At 42.3% G+C, this 20,017-nt stretch overlaps 3 protein-coding genes across 4 annotated transcripts in view; all 3 read right to left on the reverse strand.

Annotated features, from left to right (window-relative positions):
- Positions 1–20,017, reverse strand: part of LOC102254796 (zinc finger protein 501) — a 181,689-nt gene that overhangs the window by 131,024 nt on the left and 30,648 nt on the right. The window lies entirely within an intron of this gene.
- LOC102257113 (zinc finger protein 551-like) overlaps positions 1–20,017 on the reverse strand; it is an 85,811-nt gene that overhangs the window by 47,138 nt on the left and 18,656 nt on the right. The gene's annotated exons all lie outside the window — the stretch shown is intronic.
- Positions 7,654–20,017, reverse strand: part of LOC102255102 (zinc finger protein OZF) — a 43,296-nt gene continuing 30,932 nt past the window's right edge. Inside the window, exons 1-3 of one of the 2 annotated variants that reach the window (XM_014545341.1) lie at positions 15,819–15,894; positions 9,647–9,792; positions 7,654–9,435 (exon numbers count right to left, since the gene is read on the reverse strand). In XM_014545341.1, the coding sequence (XP_014400827.1) occupies positions 7,868–9,435; positions 9,647–9,662 (1,584 nt within the window). In that variant the 5' untranslated portion in view covers positions 9,663–9,792; positions 15,819–15,894 and the 3' untranslated portion in view covers positions 7,654–7,867. Of the gene's footprint in view, positions 9,436–9,646; positions 9,793–15,818; positions 15,935–20,017 lie in introns of those variants that run through there. The other variant, XM_005873249.2, reaches the window with a different exon arrangement.

A 20,017-nucleotide genomic window follows, 5' to 3' on the forward strand; every position in this document is an offset into this window, starting at 1 on the left:
GCATGTACAGGAGGCAACCGACTGATGTTTCCTCCCACATCGATATTTCTTTTTTTTTTCCCCTCTCTCTCCATTCTCTTTCTCTAATATCAATAAACATATCATTGGTTGAGGATAAAAAATAATTGAAAAAGAATTAAATTGTTGACTTTTCAAAACATATCATTCAATTTAGAACAATCTTTCTAGAACAGTAACAGAATCATCTGAACTCAGTGGAAGTCTGTCTTCTATCACCTAAGAGACTAAAAGAAACAATATCATGAATTTCAGACAAATACCACACTATTAGTGTCATTGTCATGATCCCAACCTTGCTTCCATTTAAGCATTAAATCCGATGGTATCTGAATAAAGTCATCTCTTTATTTTTTAAACTTAGTTTAGTCTTTGAGTGATAAAAATTAACTTACCCATGGGACAAGGTTATTCTGAAGGATTACAACATAGCTTTAGACATGCAAGAGGGTACAGCCAAGGGTGAACTAGAAACTGTTCTTTACAAAGAGGCATCCAAGTTTCTGATGCCTAAAAACACTGCCAGCACCACAGAAAGCAGGAGTCAGCCAACTTTCAGTGTTTCGTAAAGCAGAGATTCCCCTAGAGGACACATGGAGGCTGATGGCCAGTTTCTACAGATTCCTTCTTGAGAAAGATGTATTGTAAATGTCTAAGGCTCCTCATTATCTCAAATATTATTTCACCTACTGCATATCCTGCCCCATTATGGTGGCCTGTGGCCAGATTGTTTTTCAAATTCTGTGGAAGTTTATCATCATTACTGTCTGCTAATAAATTTCTCTATTTGTCATTTTTCTCTGGAGAACTATCCTTGTGAGTATACTAAAGTACCTTACAGATACACTTTTAATCATAAATAAGCAAAAATGCTAAAGCCACTGTACTTTTTATTTGCACTCAGTACTGTTAATTTCCCTCTGGGCATTGATTTTGCTGAAGGTACAGCCCAGCAGCCCTTCAAAAGGCAGCTTGGAGCTCGAGGTAAACTGTGAGGCCTCCTGAGGAGAAGGTCAAGTCCTCCCATAGTGTCAACAGCCCAGCCATGACCTCACTTTCTGATCCTTGTTGTTCAAACCAGCCACAGTGACCCCCCTTCAGGTCCAAAATGGGCAGGGCATGCTCCTTGCAGGCTACCCACCTGGTCTGTGCCACTCGTGCCCAGATTTCCTCAGGGGGCCCCCCAGTGACCACCCCTAGCTTCAACTTCCCCCTGATCTCCTGTTACCTGTCCTAGCTATCCCAGCCCATTCTTTGTGCGCTGTCCTTCATTAGAACACCAGTTCCCAGGGCCAGGGGACTCTGTACTTTCAGAGTCTGGAACAGTTGGGGTCAACAGTGTCCATATCCTCAGACATTACAAATCTCAGCTGTGCCCGCCATTTGGTAGTGCCCCTCCATCCAGCCTGATTCAAGTGCTGATCTCTAGAGCCTTTCTTCATCCCACCCATTCAAGGACCCTGCACCATGTGTTCTCAGGAAACCCACTCACCAACCATGTCTAAGGTCCAAACCTATTTACTCCACCAATAATACAACTAGCAGCACACTATCCCCCAGAGTCCAGGGTCCATCACCTCACTACAGGGGAAGACTGAACTTGGGGATAAAGTCACCACCTACAATGCAACCTCCAATGTGGTATTATGTTGAGACCAAGCCTCTCCTTCTGGAATTGCTTGTACTGCAGAATGTTCTCGCCGTTGAAAAAACAGCACCATTTCCTGGAGAATCAATGTTACCTCCAGGACTGGCTGAGGTGGGGGTATTTTTAATTAAGTAAAAGTGAGAAATTATGCCTTAACCAGTTTGGTTCAGGGGATAGAGCATCGGCCTGTGGACCAAGTGGTCCCAGGTTTGATTCTGGTCATGAGCAAGTACCTTGATTACAGGCTCCTCCTTAGTCTGGTACCTGGTCAGGGCTCGTGCAAGAGGCAACCAATCAATGTTTCTCTCACACCAATGCATGTTTCTCTCTGTCTTTCACTCTCTCTTCCACTCTCCCTAAAAATCAATTGGAAAATATCCTCAGGCGAGAGTTAACAACAACAACAAAAAAGTATTTTAAATAAAAAAGTGGAAAATTACCCAAAAAAAGCAAAAACAGAGACTCAAATACCAGTGGGGCTAAGGAGTGTGTGTGGGTTGGTTGAAGGTAGGACTTTCCAAAGGTGAACTGATTTGAGGGTCCAACATACCAGGGGGCTGCTTCCAGATATAGAAGGAGGTGGAGTTACAGTGAGCCAGGTGTTTGGGGGATGGGGAAGAGGAGAGTGGAGACAGAAGAGCCCTGGCCAGCTCCTCTCAGGCAGATACAGTACCCAAATCCCTCCCGGGGACTTGCCTCAGACTCTCCTCTGTCAACTCCTGGGAAGGACACAGGGTGCCCCATCAGCTGTGAGAACATCCCAGGCAAAGGCAGAAAAGCCTTAGGAGGGTAGGCTGTGCAGTCGGAGGGTCCATTTTAGCACAGCAGGGTGAATGGTTCTTTTTGTTGTTATTCCTCATCGAAGGATATTTTTCTATAATTTTTGGAGAGAGTGGAATGGGGCGGGGAAGGTGGGGGGGGTGGTCATAGGGGGAGAGAGAAACATGGTTGTGAAAGAGAGAGATCGACTAGTTGCCTCCCCCACATGAGTCAATGTGTACTTGTGATTGAACTTGCAACCCAGGTACATGACCTTGCCTGCGAATCTATTTCAGCATCCCTCAGGTGTGTGGGCTGATGCTCTTATCATTGAGACACAATGACCAAGACCAAACTTGATGTTTACTCATTCAGGAAAGATCAGGGCCTTTTTCTCTCACTAGATTGATAAATATAGACAACCTCTTTTACTTGCTAAACCTCACCACATTTGCAATCCACAATAGGACCACGTGGTTCAGCACTCAGTGACCCATCATGCTTGTCAAAAAGGGAATCAGGCTCTGTAGAGACGGCTCCTCTCCCTCCTCGGTCAGGTCAATGGCTGGAGCACTTTGTTACAGAGGATTAGGTTGCACCTGCCCGGGTCACTAGTTTTTACTTGGAGCACATGCTGACTCCCAGATGATGAACGCCTGGGAACTCCTGCAACAGAGCTTGCTCCCTGTCCCACTAACCATGGCCCCAAAGAACAGAGTAGTCCCAGTCCTGCTGGTGAGGGTCTCAGGGCCACACACATGGCCCAGCACCAACTATCCCTGACATCTGCCCTGGGCTTTTGCCTGCCCACAGCCACCTGCCTAGCAGCCACTGCTGCTCCCAGCTTTGACACCTGAGAGGAATCAACTTCTCATCCACTTGGAAATAAGCCAATCTCAATACCCACCTGGAAGTTGCAGAGACCACAAGGGGCAGGTATTCTCCTGGATGATTTGGTTTTAGTCTCAGGGAGCACTGATGTCATAATCCCCTGTGGGTAATTGTACAGCGCAGCCCCTATTACCCACTCTCCACACTGACAGCACCAGCACCTCCCCTCCTGTCCTCTCCATCATTGCATGCTCTGTCCCATGAAAACCCTGGCTGCTCATTCCCCATAGTTCCCTGGGTTGTGCTTGTGTTTACGTGTGTTGACTGACTGGATGAATAAAAAAATATATATTGATTTTAGAGAGAAATGGGGAGAAACAAAACATCAATTTGTTGTTCTACTATTTTTATGTATTATTTGCTTGATTCTTGTATATGCCCTGACCAGGGATTGAACCTGCAACCTTTATTTATTGAGATGATGCTCTAACCAACTGAGCTATCCAGGCATGGCCAGATACAGATGGGATTATAAGTAAAATAAGCCATCAATGTACCTGGGGATAGATAGATTAAAAAAACAAACAACCATGAGGAGAGTTAATAATATAGATATTTTTCCTATAAGCTATTACAAAGGTTGACTATGTCCTTGTATCAGTTATTTTATAAGTCAAGAAAGAAGCACTGAAAAGGGCAGGAGGAATTTGGTTTCAGGAATGCAGGGATGTATGGAAACATCAAAAGTGCATGTTAAGAAAATGTATATTTTAGCCCTAGCTGGTTTACCTCAGTGGAGTGTCAACCCAAATACTAAAGAGTTGCAGGTTTGATTCCAATCAAGTGTATGTAATGGTTACAGAGTTTATCCCTGGCACTGGTTAAGGTGCAGACAGGAGGCAACCAATTGATGTGTCTCTCACATTGATATTTTACTCTCTGTCACTACCCCTCCCACTCTCTCTCACACACACAAAAAAATCAATTGAAAAATATCCTCGTGTGAGGATTAACAACAAAAAATACATTTATACTCAATTATATTTAAACTTTTAAAAAATGTTTAAAATGTGCCACTTCCCATTATTTTACTGTTTTATTAAGAACGTTCTTGAGCAAATTTGTTGCTACTGTATCAGTATGTTAAAAAAAATAAATATAATGATGTGCTACTGAAATATGATGTCTATGTTCAGTGCCATCATTTTGGCAGTTTGAACCTGGAGACAATGAGAATATTTACACCAGGGAAATTAACAAATACTACAAACCTATACTTCCCTTAATGTATTACTGAATGCTTAGACTTAAAAAAAGAGTGGTGGAAAATGTAAACAATGCAAATTAAACATATATGGCACAAGTTGGCTTAAATTGAACACAGGATAAAAATTGAGAAAAACAATTTTCCTCCCAGTATTCAATATCTATGGTTCCATATGGCAAAGGAGTCACTTGAGTCATTGAGGAATTAGTGAAATTCAAACATATGTCTTAGATGCTGCACAGTCCTTCTTCTGGTTAAAATAATAAATTTATTTAAACAATATAAAAAAAGATTCTGAACTGATATTTTAACAAAGGAAATAAAGACAGTGTAAATAAATGTATGAAATAAACCCTCATCATAAAAATTACTTAGAATAAATGAATTTAAAATGAAATAGAGTTAACAATATATTCATTTCAGGGGCTACTATTTAAAACAGTTAACCATTGCATGTGCTGGCAGGGTTGCAGAAAAACTGGAATTTTTATATACTGTGGGTTAGTGGAAAGGCAAAAGCAATCACCATTTTGGGTCACAGTTCTGCATATTTTAAATGTAAAACATTCAACTACACTGCAACAATTTGAGAAGTAAAACATGTCTATATAGAGAACTGAACACAAATATTCCCAGCAGATTTATTTATAATACCTCAAACCTTGAAATAACCCAAATCATAGATCAATAGATCCAATAGTACTCAGCAATAAAAAAAAAAATCAAGTACTAGTATTCACATAAGCATTACTGTTGAATCCCAAAATAATTGTGTAGAATGGAGGAAACCAGTATTTGTTAAAGAATATACACCAAACAGTGCCTATAAAACTATGAACAATATGAACTATTCTATTCTAAAGGAAGGGAAATCAATGACTGCATGGAGCACTGAGAAAGGCACAAAAAGAGATTATAAAAGGGCTGGAGGAAAATACAGGATGTGGCAAAAGTAGGCTTAGAGTTGTTGGTATGGAAAATAATACAATAATTAATAAATGATGATACAAGAATAAACTTTTCCCTGGCCAGTGTCCTCAGCTGGTTGGGTGTCATCCCATTCACTGAAAGGTCTCTGGTTTGATTCCAGGTCTGTGCACATCCCCAAATGGGTCCCCAGTAGGGGGCCTGCAGGAGACAGCAGATCTATGTTTACCTCTCTCTTACCCTTTCTCCCCCAACCCCCAAAATGAATAAAAGTATTTTCTAAATTATTTTTTAAAAAGAATAATCGCTGTGTTTGCAGTACTTTCAACTGTAAGCCTATTTTTGCCCCATCCTGTGTATGAGGTACAGGTGAATTTATTTCACATTTAACAGTTTCACAATTTTATTTCTATTTCAAGGCTCACCAAATAGTACACATCAGAAAAGTACACTTTGTTGCATGTCAATTCTTATTTCCTGGGAGAAACAGCCTTGCCTCAGTGGCAGCAAATATTGGCAAGCAGTGTAGACTATTGCCATGGACAGGAATGCTGACTGCTTACAAAAGACATACCTTGGAACTGATTATAGGATTACTAGAGGCCCAGGGCATGAAATTCATGCACGGGTAAAATCCCTAGGCCTGGCTGGCAAAAAGGGGCCAATTGGGGCCTTCTGGCTGCCGGATGGAGCCTTCCTTCGGGCTGCCAGTTGGGGCCCTCCTTCATTCCACACTGCCCTGGTGGTCAGCACATGTCATAGTGAGCGATAGAATACCCTATCTCCTGTGCAAATCCCTGAGGGGACAATTTGCATAATATATATCCTTTCGCTAGCTTTGAGTTCTTGCTTGTCAAGCAACAACCTTGAGGTGCATACCCTAGAGGGGCCAGCAGAATTCACAGCACCTTTATATTATTTTGTGTGCCAGTGATTTCAGCTACAGGAAAGTTATGGAGGTCCTCAGAATGTCCTAAAAGATGATACAAGCCACAGGCCCTGGAATAATTATGGGTTAATGTCCAGAAGAGGTACTTTTCATCTCGTTCAACTGTAGTCTCTTCCATGATTATGAAAACAAGTGTTTCTGTCCCTATTAGTTCCACCTCAGAGATTCACAACAAATGAAAACAGCCTATGAAATTTCATACATAATGGCACATGGCCTTTCTGGAGCACGTATAGAATAGTTCTCTAAACATTGCTGAAACTTATGTAATACAAACTTTAATGCATATTGTTTGTACAAGCACAACAAAGGCTTCCTCTTCAGGGTGACCAGTGACCTCACCAATAAAAGAGGGACCTAATTTCAAATTAAAACCACAAAGTCATGTACACTTTCTTTTACAGCCTTGGGCAGCAATACAAAATAAGCCAATATTGGACAAATAGTGATTTTCTGTCATGCTGTGCCTTCCAAAGCACGGAAAGTTTGGGACCCCAACATATCCATTTACCTTTCCATGCTGACAGATCACAACTTTCCTTTCAAATCATCCCAGGCAGTGAATAGAACCAACAAACTAAAGGTACAAAAGAAAAAAAAAACATTTACAAAAACATAAATGGGAACAGAGGACAGCAAGTAATTTGCAAGCTAGTGAATTAGAACGGAAACAATTCATCACAACATAATGTAAGAACCACAGTGTCCCTGACAGAGGCAGCACTTCTTAATTAAGGACGGGTGCTCTGGATGAACCCTGGGTCAGTTATAATCTCTAGCCAAAGATAAAAGAATGAAGGTCCTGTTAAGAGCTCAGAATAATCTTAATTTCCTCCAGCACAAGTGAGAACACAAAATTCATTCCCCTAAGCACACAGGTGTTGTGACTGATGCACATTTTTCATGTGGTAGAGGTGAAATTGTTCAGCCACAAATACTCGCAGTGACATCAATGGGATATTAGGTCTGGGCAGGTTGACAAATGCAGATCCTTCAAGTCTCAGTTGTACCTGAAGCTTATGAGGAAACTAGCATAGTACAGTAGGTCCTTGGGTTATGTCGGAGATCTGTTCTTACAGTGCGATGTAATGTAATTTCCGCTGTCAGTCGGAACCCACCTACATAAGCACCTACGTCACTCACATGGAGCACATACACAGCAGTAATTAAGTGAAACAGTAAAAAAAAAAAAAGATAACAATTCTTGACCTTTATTTGTGGTAAATAAATAATAGAAAACATAAAGCACATATGTACATACATCAAAACAACGGAACTTTTTTTTTATAAATACTGTAAATGGGAGATGGTGACGTAACCATGAAATGATGTACATTGAGTCTGACGTAATCTGAGGACTGCCTGTATATCTTTCTAAAAAAGGAGCTTATATTCAGTAAATGGGTCCCAAAGTATCTCTTTCAGTATTGCCATTCTGAGTGAGAAAGATAAAATATGATCTGGATATTTAAGCCTTTTCTCCAGTGTGAACTCTCAGATGTCTAATCAGGCTATGTTTCTGGCTAAAATATTTCTTACATAAACTACACTCAAAGGGTTTTTCTCCAGTGTGAACTCTGTGGTGTTGAATGAGGTTAGAGCTTTGACTGAATGACTTCCCGCAATCACTACACTGATATGGCTTTTCTCCAGTGTGAACTCTCTGATGCTCAGTGAGACTACAGAACTGCATGAAAGACTTCCCACAATCACTACACTCATATGGCTTTTCTCCTGTATGAACTCTGTGGTGTTTAATGAGGGCAGAGCTCTGACTAAAGGACTTCCCACAATCACTACACTCATATGGCTTTTCTCCAGTGTGAACTCTGTGGTGTTTTAGGAGGTTAGAGCTATGACTGAAGGACTTTCCACATTCACTACATTGATATGGCTTTTCCCCAATATGAATTCTCTGGTGCTCAGTGAGAGCAAAGATTTGCCTGAAAGACTTTCCACAATCACTACACTCATATGGCTTTTCTCCAGTGTGAACTCTGTGGTGTTTAATGAGGGTAGAGATCAGACTGAAGGACTTCCCACAATCACTACACTCATATGGCTTTTCTCCAGTATGAACTCTGTGGTGTTTAATGAGGGAACAGTTCTGACTGAAGGATTTCCCACAATCACTGCACTTATATGGCTTTTCTCCGGTGTGAACTCTGTGGTGTTGAATGAGGTTAGAGTTTTGACTGAAGGATTTCCCACAATCACTACATTGATATGTTTTTTCTCCAGTGTGAACTCTCTTCTGGTTACAGGGGTAATTACTGCACCTAAGCGATTTCCCACATTCACTAAACTCAAAAGATTGTTCTCCAGTATGAACTCTATGATGTTTAGTGAGGGAAGATCTTTGATGGAAGAGCTTCCCACAATCAGTACACTCATAGGACATAATTCCAGTGTGAACTCGCTGATGTTGAGTGAGGTTAATGATACATCTAAAAACTTTCCCACATTTGTTACACTCATATTTCACTTCACCAGAGCAGACACCCTGATGTTGAACAAATTTATGTCTGTGGCTTGCAGCACTTTCATGTTTGTTCCACTGATGATGACTTTTTACATTGTGAAATTTCTGTGAAATCTCATTGCCCCTGTAAGGCTCCTCAGTGTTAAGAGATGCCTGGGGCTGCAACAACCCTGAGCTGGCTGGCCAGTCTTTCCCAGCCTCCCCAGTGGTTGAAAGCACCCCTGACAAGTAGAAGCTGCACCTGGTCCCAAAGGAGGCCCCGTTCATAGCTTCTTTCCAGGGCTTCTCTCCACTGGTATCCCTCTGTTGCTGGTGATGGTTTGCATTGGAACAGAAGTTTCTCACACATGTGTCACTGAAGAAGGCTTTCTGCTCAAAGTATGCTGCTTGTGACTCAGTCAGTTGAATATCTTTTAAAACTGAGAAACAATGCTTACAGAGGTGGGTCTTCTGGGTTGGTGGCACTGTCTTAGAAGCCATGAATTTTGACTCCACTTGTACAGAAACACTCCCATCAGAACATTCCTCCTCCTCTTCTGTTTTATGCCAACAACCTGCAAACAGAAAAATGGTGAGGAAATGAAAGTTGACTGTGGCGACAGGGGGAAGACCCATTACAAAAGTGTGTTGCTCATATTACCTTGGCTTCATGCAACTTGATGAAAATAAAAGATTTGCAGGAAGGATTTACAAGATGAAGCTATAAAGTTCTGGGCTACTGAAGTTAAAAAACAAGGAGGACCTCAAACAAAATATGATACATACGTGACAAGTGCCACATGGAACAGAAGAGGTATCACAGAGTCATTCTTTTGCCAACAGAATTCAGCAGGGCTTGTTTGCTGGTGACATGGGTAAGTTGTGCAGAATGTTGGTTACAGAGGGAGTGAGGATGGTGGCCAGCAGGATGGCTGTGAGGGAGCAAAAGGGAAGTGTGTGGATATATGAGGGCAGTTAGATCTCCAGGAGTCTCAGGAGCCTGAAGACTGGGCTCCCCTAGAAGGGGAACCCCTGTTACTGCTGCAAGCACTCCTGGGCAGCCAACTCTGGCTCAGAAACCATGCCATCTTGAAGGGGACAGCTGCTAAGACTAGGAGCCTATCCCTACTACCACTGAGACTGGCCTCAAACACCACCTGGGACCCTACAGCCACTCTATCCAAAGACCTGCTATTTCAGCTGCAGATGCACAAACACAAGGACTGCAGCTTTCCTGGCCACAGGCTCCTGTGAGTCCCAGAGTGTGCAACGCTCTCACCAACTCACCACTTCAGCCACGGCCCCCTCGTGTCCCAGCGCCTGGATTCTCTGGTGACTCTCAGGTGTGCGACCCTCCCACCAAGCCCTCCACTTCAGCCATAGGCCCCTCAGGACTCTGCGCCTGGACCCTTCAGTAAGAGCAAAAATGGGGAGACAAAGTAACAAACCCAAATGAAAGAAAAGGAGGAATGAATAGAAAAGGAACTAAATAAAATAGAGGCATGCAATATGTCAGAAAAAGATTTCATAGTAAGAGCCATACAGTTCATAAAATGGATGGATGAGAAAACCAACAACTTATGTAAGAATCAAAAGGAAATCAAGAATGATTTAACTACAATAAAAAACACAATGGAAACTTTTAACATTAGATTAGAAGAAGCAGAGGATTGAATTAGTGAGTTGGAAGAAAGGCCAGAAAAACACACCCAATCTGAGCAGCAATTGGATAAAAATATTAGAAAGCAGGAGTAGAGCCTAAGGGAGCTTTGGGACAACAGGAAACAAAGTAACATATGTATAATAGGAGTGCCAAAAGGACAAGAGAGGAGCAAGGATTAGAAAGCATATTTGAAGAAATAATAACAGAAGACTCCAAATTTGGGATGGAAAAGTCACACAAGCACAGAGAGTTCCAAACAAGATGAACCCAAAAGCCACACACCAAGACATGTCAAAATTACAATGGCAAATGTTACCAACAAAGAGAGAATCTTAAAGGCTGTCAGAGAGAGAGAGAGAGAGAGACAAAGAGTTACCTACAAAGGATCTCAAACTAGATTATCAAATGATTTCTCAACAGAAATACATCTGGCTAGAAGGGAATGGAATGAAGTATAAAAAGTGATTCAAAGCAAGGCTTTGAATCCAAGAATACTCTATCCAGCAAGGCTATCATTCAAAATTGAAGGGGAAATAAGGAGTTTCACAGACAAAAAAAAAGGCTAAGGGAGTTTATTACCAACAAGCCAGCAATGCAAAAAATGCTAAAGGAATTGTCGTAAAAAGAAAAAATAGAAAGGGAAGAAGAAATGCAGGCATAAAGAATAAAAACGGCTACAAACATGTACCTATCAATAATAACCTTAAACATAAACATAAATGGACTAAATGCTCCAATCAAAAGACACAGAGTGGCTGAATGGATAAGAAAACATGACCCATATATATGTTGTCTACAAGAGATCCACCTCAGAACAAAGGATTCACATAGACTAAAAGTGAAGGGTTGGAAAAATACCTTTCAGGCAAATGGAAATGAAATAGAAAGCTGGGATAGCAATACTTATATCTGACAAAATAGACCTCAAACTGAAGGCCATAACAAGAGATAAGGAAGGCTACTTCATAATACTAAAGGCATCCATACAAAGAGGATATAACTTTGGTAAACATATATGCACCCAATGCAGGAGCACCCAAATCCATAAAAAAAACTTCTGGAAGATATCAAGGGAGAGATCGATGCCAATACAATCATAATAGGGGACTTTAATACCCCATTGATATCACTGGATAAATCCTCTAGACAAAAAAATGAGCAAAGAAACGGCAATCCTAAACGACTCACTAGATCACATGGACTTAATTGACATCTTTAGATCATTTCACTCCAAAGCTACAGAAAATACATTCTTCTCAAGTGCACATGGGACATTTTCAAAGATAGGCCACATACTGGGACACAGGCAAAGTCTCTTCAAATTCAAGAAGATTGATATCATATCAATCATCTTTTCAGATCATAATGGCATAATATTAGAAATAAACTACAATAAAACCAATTTAAAAATTCAAACACGTAGAAGTTATACAGCATGTTATTAAACAATGACTGGGTTACCAAAGAGATCAAAGAAGAAATAAAAAACATCCTGGAAATAAATGACAATGAAAACACAACAACTCAAAATCTACGGGACACAGTGAAAGCATTCCTGACAGGGAAGTTCATACATAGCATTACAGGCCTAGTTCAAAAAACAGGAAAAGCTGGTAATAAGTTATATAACTCTAAAACTTGAAGAATTAGAAAGAGAGCAACAAGAAAAGCCCAGAGTGAACAGAAGGAAGGAAATAATAAAGATTAGAGTGAAAATAAATGACATAGAGAACAACAACAAAAAAATACAAAAGATCAATAAAACCAAGAGCTGGTTCTTTGAAAGGATAAACAAGATTGATGAACCTCTAGCCAGCTTCACCAAGAAGCAAACAGAGGATCCAGATTAAAAAAAAAATCAGAAATGAAAGAGGCAAAATAACAACAGAACCCACAGAAATACAAAGGATTGTTAAAAAAAAACACTATGGACAACTCTATTCCAACAAACTTGTCAACCAAGAAGAAATGGACATATTCCTCAAAGTGGATAAAAGTCTTAAACGTAAGATGGAATATCATAAAAATCTTAGAAGAATCCATATGCAGCAAAATATCAGACATATGTCATAGCAATATCTTTAACAATACAGCTCATAGGGCAATGGAAACGAAGGAGAAAATAAACACATGGGACTACATCAAAATAAAAAGCTTCTGCACAGCAAAAGAAACCATAAACAAAACAAGAAAGCCCACTGCATGGGAGAACATATTTGCCAATGTTAACTCCGATAAGGATTTAATCTCCAACATATAACTTAACAAAAGGAAGATAAACAATCGAATCAAAAATGGGCAAAGGACTTAAATAGACACTTTTTGAAAGTGTACATATAGAAGGCCAAGAGACATATGAAAACATGCTCAAAGTCACTAATCATCCGAGAGATGCAAATCAAAATGACAATGAGATACCATCTCACACATGTAAGAATGGCTATCTTCAACAAATCCACAAATGACAAGTGCTGACGAGGATGTGGGGGAAAAAGGAACCCTCGTGCGCTGCTGGTGGGAATGCAGACTGGTGCTGCAACTGTGGAAAACAGTATGGAGTTTCCTCAGAAAGTTTAAAATGGAGCTCCCATTTGACCCAGTAATCCCACTTCTAGGAATATATCCCAAGAAATCAGAAACACCAATCAGAGAGGACATATGCACTCCTATGTTCATAGCAGCACAATCTACAATAGCTAATATTTGGTAATAGCCTAAGGGCCCATCAGCAGATGAGTGGATTAAAAAACTGTGGTACATCTACAAAATGGAATACTACACTGTTATAAAAAAAGAAAGATCTATTACCATTTACAACAGCATGGGTGGACATGGAGAGCATTATGCAAAACGATATAAGCCAGTTGGAGAAAGAAAAATATCACATGATCTGACTCATTTGTGGAATATAATGAAAAACAAAAAATTAATGAACAAAAATAGATCCAGAGATAGAGAAGCATTTGTGGAATATAATGAAAAACATAAAATTGATGAACAAAAATAGATCCAGAGATAGAGAAGCATTGAACACCCAAAAGGCATGTACTGGGTGGTGGGAGTGGCCAGGGAGAGGTCAATGGGGGTAAAAGGAGACACACATAATATTTTATGTAATATTTTAAACAATAAAGAATTTTTTAAAAGAATGTTAGTTACATCTTATTTCAAGTATCCTATATAATAAAAGCCCAGGCGTCACAACCAGAACGATCAACCAGTTGCTGAGGTGCACTGACCACCTCTCAGTCCCTCCCTGCAGCCCGCAGGCGTCCATTGCTGGATGGCCACCATGGAACCACGGGGAACTGGGCTGGGTGGCAGCAGAGTAGGACCGGGAACTGGCGAGTGGGAGGAAGGCAGACCTCTTGGTCCTTCCCCCCGGCCGAGAGGCTCCGATTGATTGATCCTAAGTTTCTCCCGACAGGAACGTGGTGCCTCCACTGCACAGCCTCCTGGGATGCGGACTCACCACTGTGAGATGCTATGGCAGGGGTGGGCAAACTTTTTGACTCGAGGGCCACAATGGGTTCTTAAACTGGACCGGAGGGCCAGAACAAAAGCATGGATGGAGTGTTTGTGTGAACTAATATAAATTCAAAGTAAACATCATTACATAAAAGGGTACGGCCTTTTTTTTTTTAGTTTTATTCATTTCAAACGGGCCAGATCCAGCCAGCGGGCCGTAGTTTGCCCACGGCTGTGCTATGGAGTGGAGACTTCAATAAGGACTTCAGCGCCTGCAGCGACCCTCAGCCTTCACTGGGGGGAGGTGGACGGAGAAATCAGCTTCAAAGCAGAAACACCCTCCTCAGGAATAATCCGCCTCCTCCCTACTCCACAGCCACTTCCATGTCTGCAAGAAACTGCGCATGCTCCTCCCTGTGGGATGGGCGGGGCCAGAGCTTGAGCTGAGCAGTTCTGCGATGGAGGAGGGGCCAAGCCAGGCCGCTGGGCCAGTACAGGGATGGAGGGTAGGAGGTTGGGGCAGGAGCAAGGGGGCAGCCCTGGTTGCCTGCACCTCCTCCCACAGGCATAGCCCTTCCTGGTTGAGTTTCCCACGTCATTGTTAGGGTTTTGGCTGATGACGCCAGCTATGAAAGGATTCACAAGGGAGAGAAGAGACAGGTACAGAGAGAGGGCGTTTATTTTACTTATTTAAAGGGAGCAAAGGGCCAGGTGTCTTTTGATGGCACAAGGCACCTAAGGCAGAGAGGGCTGTTCTTTTAATCGCTGGATGGCGAACGAGGAACCGGGGTGGGTGGCAGCGGCAGGGGCTGGACTGGGGACTGGCAGCGGCGGAGCTAGGCCTAGGGGCCTTACCCATGCATGATTTCGTGTGCTGGGCTTCTAGTATTTCAATAAATGGATAGGTTTTGTTTGAGGTCTACTTAAAAATATATACGCACCTCATAATACATGTGGAGGTCAATGTTGAAGAATACTGCAGAGAAAGACTTGCAGGGGGACACGTGATGCAAAAAGACCACAAAAGTGAAGGTAGACAAAAGTCAGAAAGTCAAAGATGAAATGACAAGTCAGCAACATGTCAAAGATGGGAAAGAAAAGGTAGAAATGAGCTGTCGCCAGTGGCACTTGCAACTAAACACTGTGGGAAATGAGCAGGTCCCTTGTATGATCTGAACACAGCCCTTATGTCATACTTTTCCCAGTTGCCACTCAACAGAGCAAGGCCTCCTTTGAGATCATCCTGTATGTTCATATTGTGAAAAAAAGAGTGTTCTTCCTGCACTTTCTACTGTTCAAGTGCCTAAAACCTAAATATTCTGAGTATTAATGAAAGACAACGGAGGTGAGAAGCCAGAGCAACTCAGCATGCAATAGTATTCAGGGAAGAGAATATTACAAACAATGGAAGGAGAGTTTCACAAGAACTGCCCATGGTTCATGTAAGTAAAGACCATACCAGGAACAGGCAGGCACCAATGACCTTTAGCTGGAGGAAGGGTGCAGAAGTGGATGCCATGGACCTGGACATAGTCACCCTCCCAGGAAGAGGAAATTAAGCTGGATTCTATGAAGCTATCTACAAGACTCATGACTTCCACACACTTCCTGCACTCTCTGAGGCAATGGGTGTTAGGGGTGCTTGGTGAGTCCATTGCTCAGGGATCTCCACACAGCTCAGCACATGCATTCATAGCACATATTATAAGAAAGTGGGGAAAATTGGCAGAGCCCATGGTTTGGCTGTGGGAGAGAGAAAGTTGCATCTGGAGAATAAAGGAAGAGAGGCCATCACCTCAGGACAGTAGGAGAATGTGAAAATCTTACCTACAGATGATACAAGTGCAAAAACTTCCAGCATCACATCGCAGTATAGATGTCTCTGATCCTCATCAAGGAGCCCCCACTCCTCCTGAGAGAAGGCAATAGCCACGTCCTCAAAGTTCATATCCTGTCATAATGGGGACAGTTCAACCCATGATCAGCATCTCTCCAATTATTTTATGTTTGTCATACTCCCCACCCTCCACATCTCTCCCTCTACTACCTTCATCAAAGGAGGTATCAGGCCTCTGTCCCATCAAAGTAACTCTCTCCTTATATGCCAATTGATTGTGTGTCTTCCCACAACAATAAAGGCTGATGAGCAGATAGAAGATAACTGACCTATGGGCCTCACATGTAGACCACACTGCCTCTTGTCAATACAGTTGATGTCCACAAAACAGGGGAGGAAGAGATGTTGGGTATAAAGGAAGTGTGAGTGATTTGACACTGGTATTATCAGGCATTCCCTTGAAGTGCCCCAGATTGTCCCTCCAAGACTCAGAAAGGCATGGCATCACACTTCACCCTTTGGAACTCACTCACAGAATGATGCTGAGTCCATCACTTTGCATTACCTGTCACATCGTTCTTTGAAACACACTCCTTTCACATAGCCTCTTTCACAAAGTCACAACTTCAAAGACAACACAAATATGCCATAATGAGGCCTGTTTTTTTTCTAATTACCTTCTTTTCCAAAATTCTAACTCACCATTCTGTAACATATTTGTCTCCTACCTTCGTCCTTCCTAATGCCAGTGGAGATTTTCAAGCCCAGGTTACACTGATGTATGCTAATGTGTTTCTAATGATCATGGTATCAGCCCTCAACAAAAACTGACAGGTGTGCACATACATAACACCTAAGCTCTAGACATTGCATGTAGCATGACAACACTCCTATTTTCAGACAATTAAACTAAAATTCCACCTACTATGTCATCAAGTCACCACCAAAAATGAATTCATATTTCATTCACTCTTAAGCCAATTTCAGTGCTCTGTGGCCATGAATGAACCTGCCCTCTCCAAGTGCACATCAGTCTTTCTCCCACACCACTCTCACACCTGGACTCCCACAGCCCCAGACTCCAGAGTCATCTCATTGACTTCCTACTCATTACTCAGCATGTATGGCCCATAGAATAAATGCCTGGCAAACTCAAACTGGAGGAAGTATTACTCCAACTGTGATAGTCCACACTAAAAGAGGCAGCCTTGAATCCTGCTATAAAGGCCTCCCTTCCTGATTGTTTTTTACTTCAACCTCACCTATTGAGAACCACATCAGATCTCAGATATCCAGAGCCCACCTTCACCTGTGCTGCACTTGATGTCCCTTCCCAAGTCACAGCCTTCATCACTCAAGTCCCATCACCTATGTTGCTCTAATCCATGCTCAGTGAATCTCACAGATGAACACTCATGCCCCTAAGCCCGTGGTCGGCAAACCGCGGCTCGCGAGCCACATGCGGCTCTTTGGCCCCTTCAGTGTGGCCACAAAGTTTCAATCGCACTGTACGTGCGCACCCGCACGTGGTATTTTGTGGAAGAGCCACACTCAAGGGGCCGCAGTTTGCCGACCACTGCCCTAAGCAATACCACCAAACTGACTGCAACTTCCCAGGCCACATCAATGGTCACCAAAAAAACATGGTAAGAGTTTAGAGAGTAAATATATACCAACCTCAGTTTCATCTTGTTTGAAATACCATTTGGCATCCAATTAAAAACAAATAACAAAAAGGTGATCTAGAACTCCCCCCACACACATTGCACTATTCGTTTAAGAAGTCTTTATATCGAATTGTTTATCAGAGTACTAGACACTCATGAACTGCTCTCTGAAATAACCTAACTGAAAAAATAAATAAATAAAATTTTTTTGTATCTCCAATGAACATTAATTTTATATTTTGAATTTTTCCATCTCAGCTAGTGATTCCATACCTCTGGCTGCTAATTTCTAACCTTCACATGATTGCTATTATCTTCCTCTTTCTCAAACTCAAAATTAGAAAATCCAGGGGGGGGGCCACAGCTAAAATACTAACCCAGAGCACAACTCCCACTTGCACTTCCATGAGCACCGTCATGGACAAGTTACCATCACAATCACTCAGAATATCACAGCAACTTCTTTCCTAGTCTTCCCACCACCTCCCTCAGAGGAATATTGTTCATCTTGCTGCAGCCACAGGAAATCTAATGAGACCTGGGTCAGATCACCTGCCTCCACTGCTCCAATTATCCCAATGATCCCATCACATGAAGAACCGACTTCCAATGTGACAAAGCTCCTCTAGACCTTACTCCTTCCTGTCCTATTGTTACCTCTTCTCTTTTTTAATATATATAAAAATAAAAAAGGATACCTGCATGTCCCTGAACAAGTTCAGTCTTTACTCCAATTATTTGCACATTTGGCACATTTACCTGGGAGGACCTCCTACATCTCATTCCATTGGTTGCCAATATATGGGAATACTTCATACAACTCTAGACCTGTACTTAGGATTCTGGGCTTAGTGTTTGTTCAAGGTTCTCAGGCCCAAAGGCTGAAAGAGTGGCAGGACAGTCCCAGGACTCCACTATCTCAGAGACCACAAGAGTGTGAGGCTCTGAAATAAGCTCCACAAACCAGTACCACTAAGCGATTCTGCACTAGCAGCAATCTGGGGAAAGATACATGTCTGTTAAGAATCTGGCAACCACCGCCAGGATCCAAGGGCTCAGGCTGCTCAGCACACTTGCTCAGCCCCAGGCCAGGTCACCTGGAGATGCCTGCATTACCTCAGGGCTTCAGTCTTCAGTGCACTTTCTAGCCTATCTTTCAAAGGATTTCTCCTTCCTGTCCCCAACTGGTATCTACTCCCTTCTAATTTGTTCTTCCTCTGAGCAGTGGGAAAAGTTTAGAACCCTACTTCAGACAATGATCCTCTTTTAATCTCCACCATCGATGACCCTAGGATCCCAAGAATGAAAGCAAAACTCCTCACACAAAATTTTGCCTCATCTTCTCTTGCCTTTGGATACAAAACAGACCTTGTTTTCCCAAATCCTCCCAGCTCAGCTACACTCATCAGAACTTTACAGGGTGGCATTGTAGCTGATACCCTTTCACCAATGACACCGTGTATCACCCATAAGCAACTCACTGTTCTGGACGCTGTGTCCTGGGCTTCAGGACCTGACAGGCACAAGCACCTGAGGGTGGAGGATAAATGGAGTGAGGTTGACTAGAACCCTGCAAGCAAAACGGAGGCTGGGAGGCATAAAGGCCTCAATACCACCTGTTGTTGCTCAACAAGCTTCAGACAAATCATTGGACAGTGGGCAAAGTGTTTCTGACACCTGATCCTAGTTGTGACCCATCCCTGGAGCCTCTGGGGTGCCTGGCCAGCCTGGGTGAGGGGCTGATGGCTGTTTGAAGGCTGGTCAAGCCACCCCCCCCCCCAGTGGGGACCAAGAGGTCAAAATGACCACCTGGAGAAAGACTCAGTAACACCCAAATCAATCAGCACTAAATAATACCCTTGTCCTGGGCGTTCATTGGCTAAAAGCAGCAATCATTAGGCGCATTGCCCATTGTAACTGAGTTTTTAAGGCCCAGCAGATGGCATTAGGATACAAATCACTGAGTAATTATTGCAAATATTGGTGTTGGGGTGCCCCAGTGGCGCTGGGAAATGACAACTTTAGGATTTGGGGGTTGGTCGCAGGTTTCTGGGAAGTGCTGTTCTCTTGTTTTGAGATATTATTTCAGATTCTGAGAAACTCAGAATTTTCCGAGGTAAAAAGCATTATTTTAATTATTCCCAAAGACCACAAATCTAAATGGATATATTGTTTTTAAGCTTTTAAATTTAATTTGTAAAGAGAGGAAGAGGAAGGAAAAGAGAGAAACACTGTTTGGTGCCTCCTGCCTGGCCCACACCCACCCACTGGGCATCCACCCAGAAAACCTGGCTTGTGTCTCACCAGGAATCGAACTGGTATCCTTTCCATGCATGGTACTACGCTCAACCTACAGACCCGCTCCAGCTATCAGAAATTTTATTTTTAACAAAAAAATCTATATATATCTACACTAATAAAAGACAAACATGCAAATTGACCATACTTTTGCTATGCCTTAAGCCACACCCACCAGCCAATCAGAGCAACTATATGCAAATTAACCCAACCAAGATGGCGGC

The sequence above is a fragment of the Myotis brandtii genome, unplaced genomic scaffold, assembly GCF_000412655.1.
Source record: "Myotis brandtii unplaced genomic scaffold, ASM41265v1 scaffold400, whole genome shotgun sequence".
In the NCBI taxonomy this organism is placed as follows: domain Eukaryota; kingdom Metazoa; phylum Chordata; class Mammalia; order Chiroptera; family Vespertilionidae; genus Myotis; species Myotis brandtii.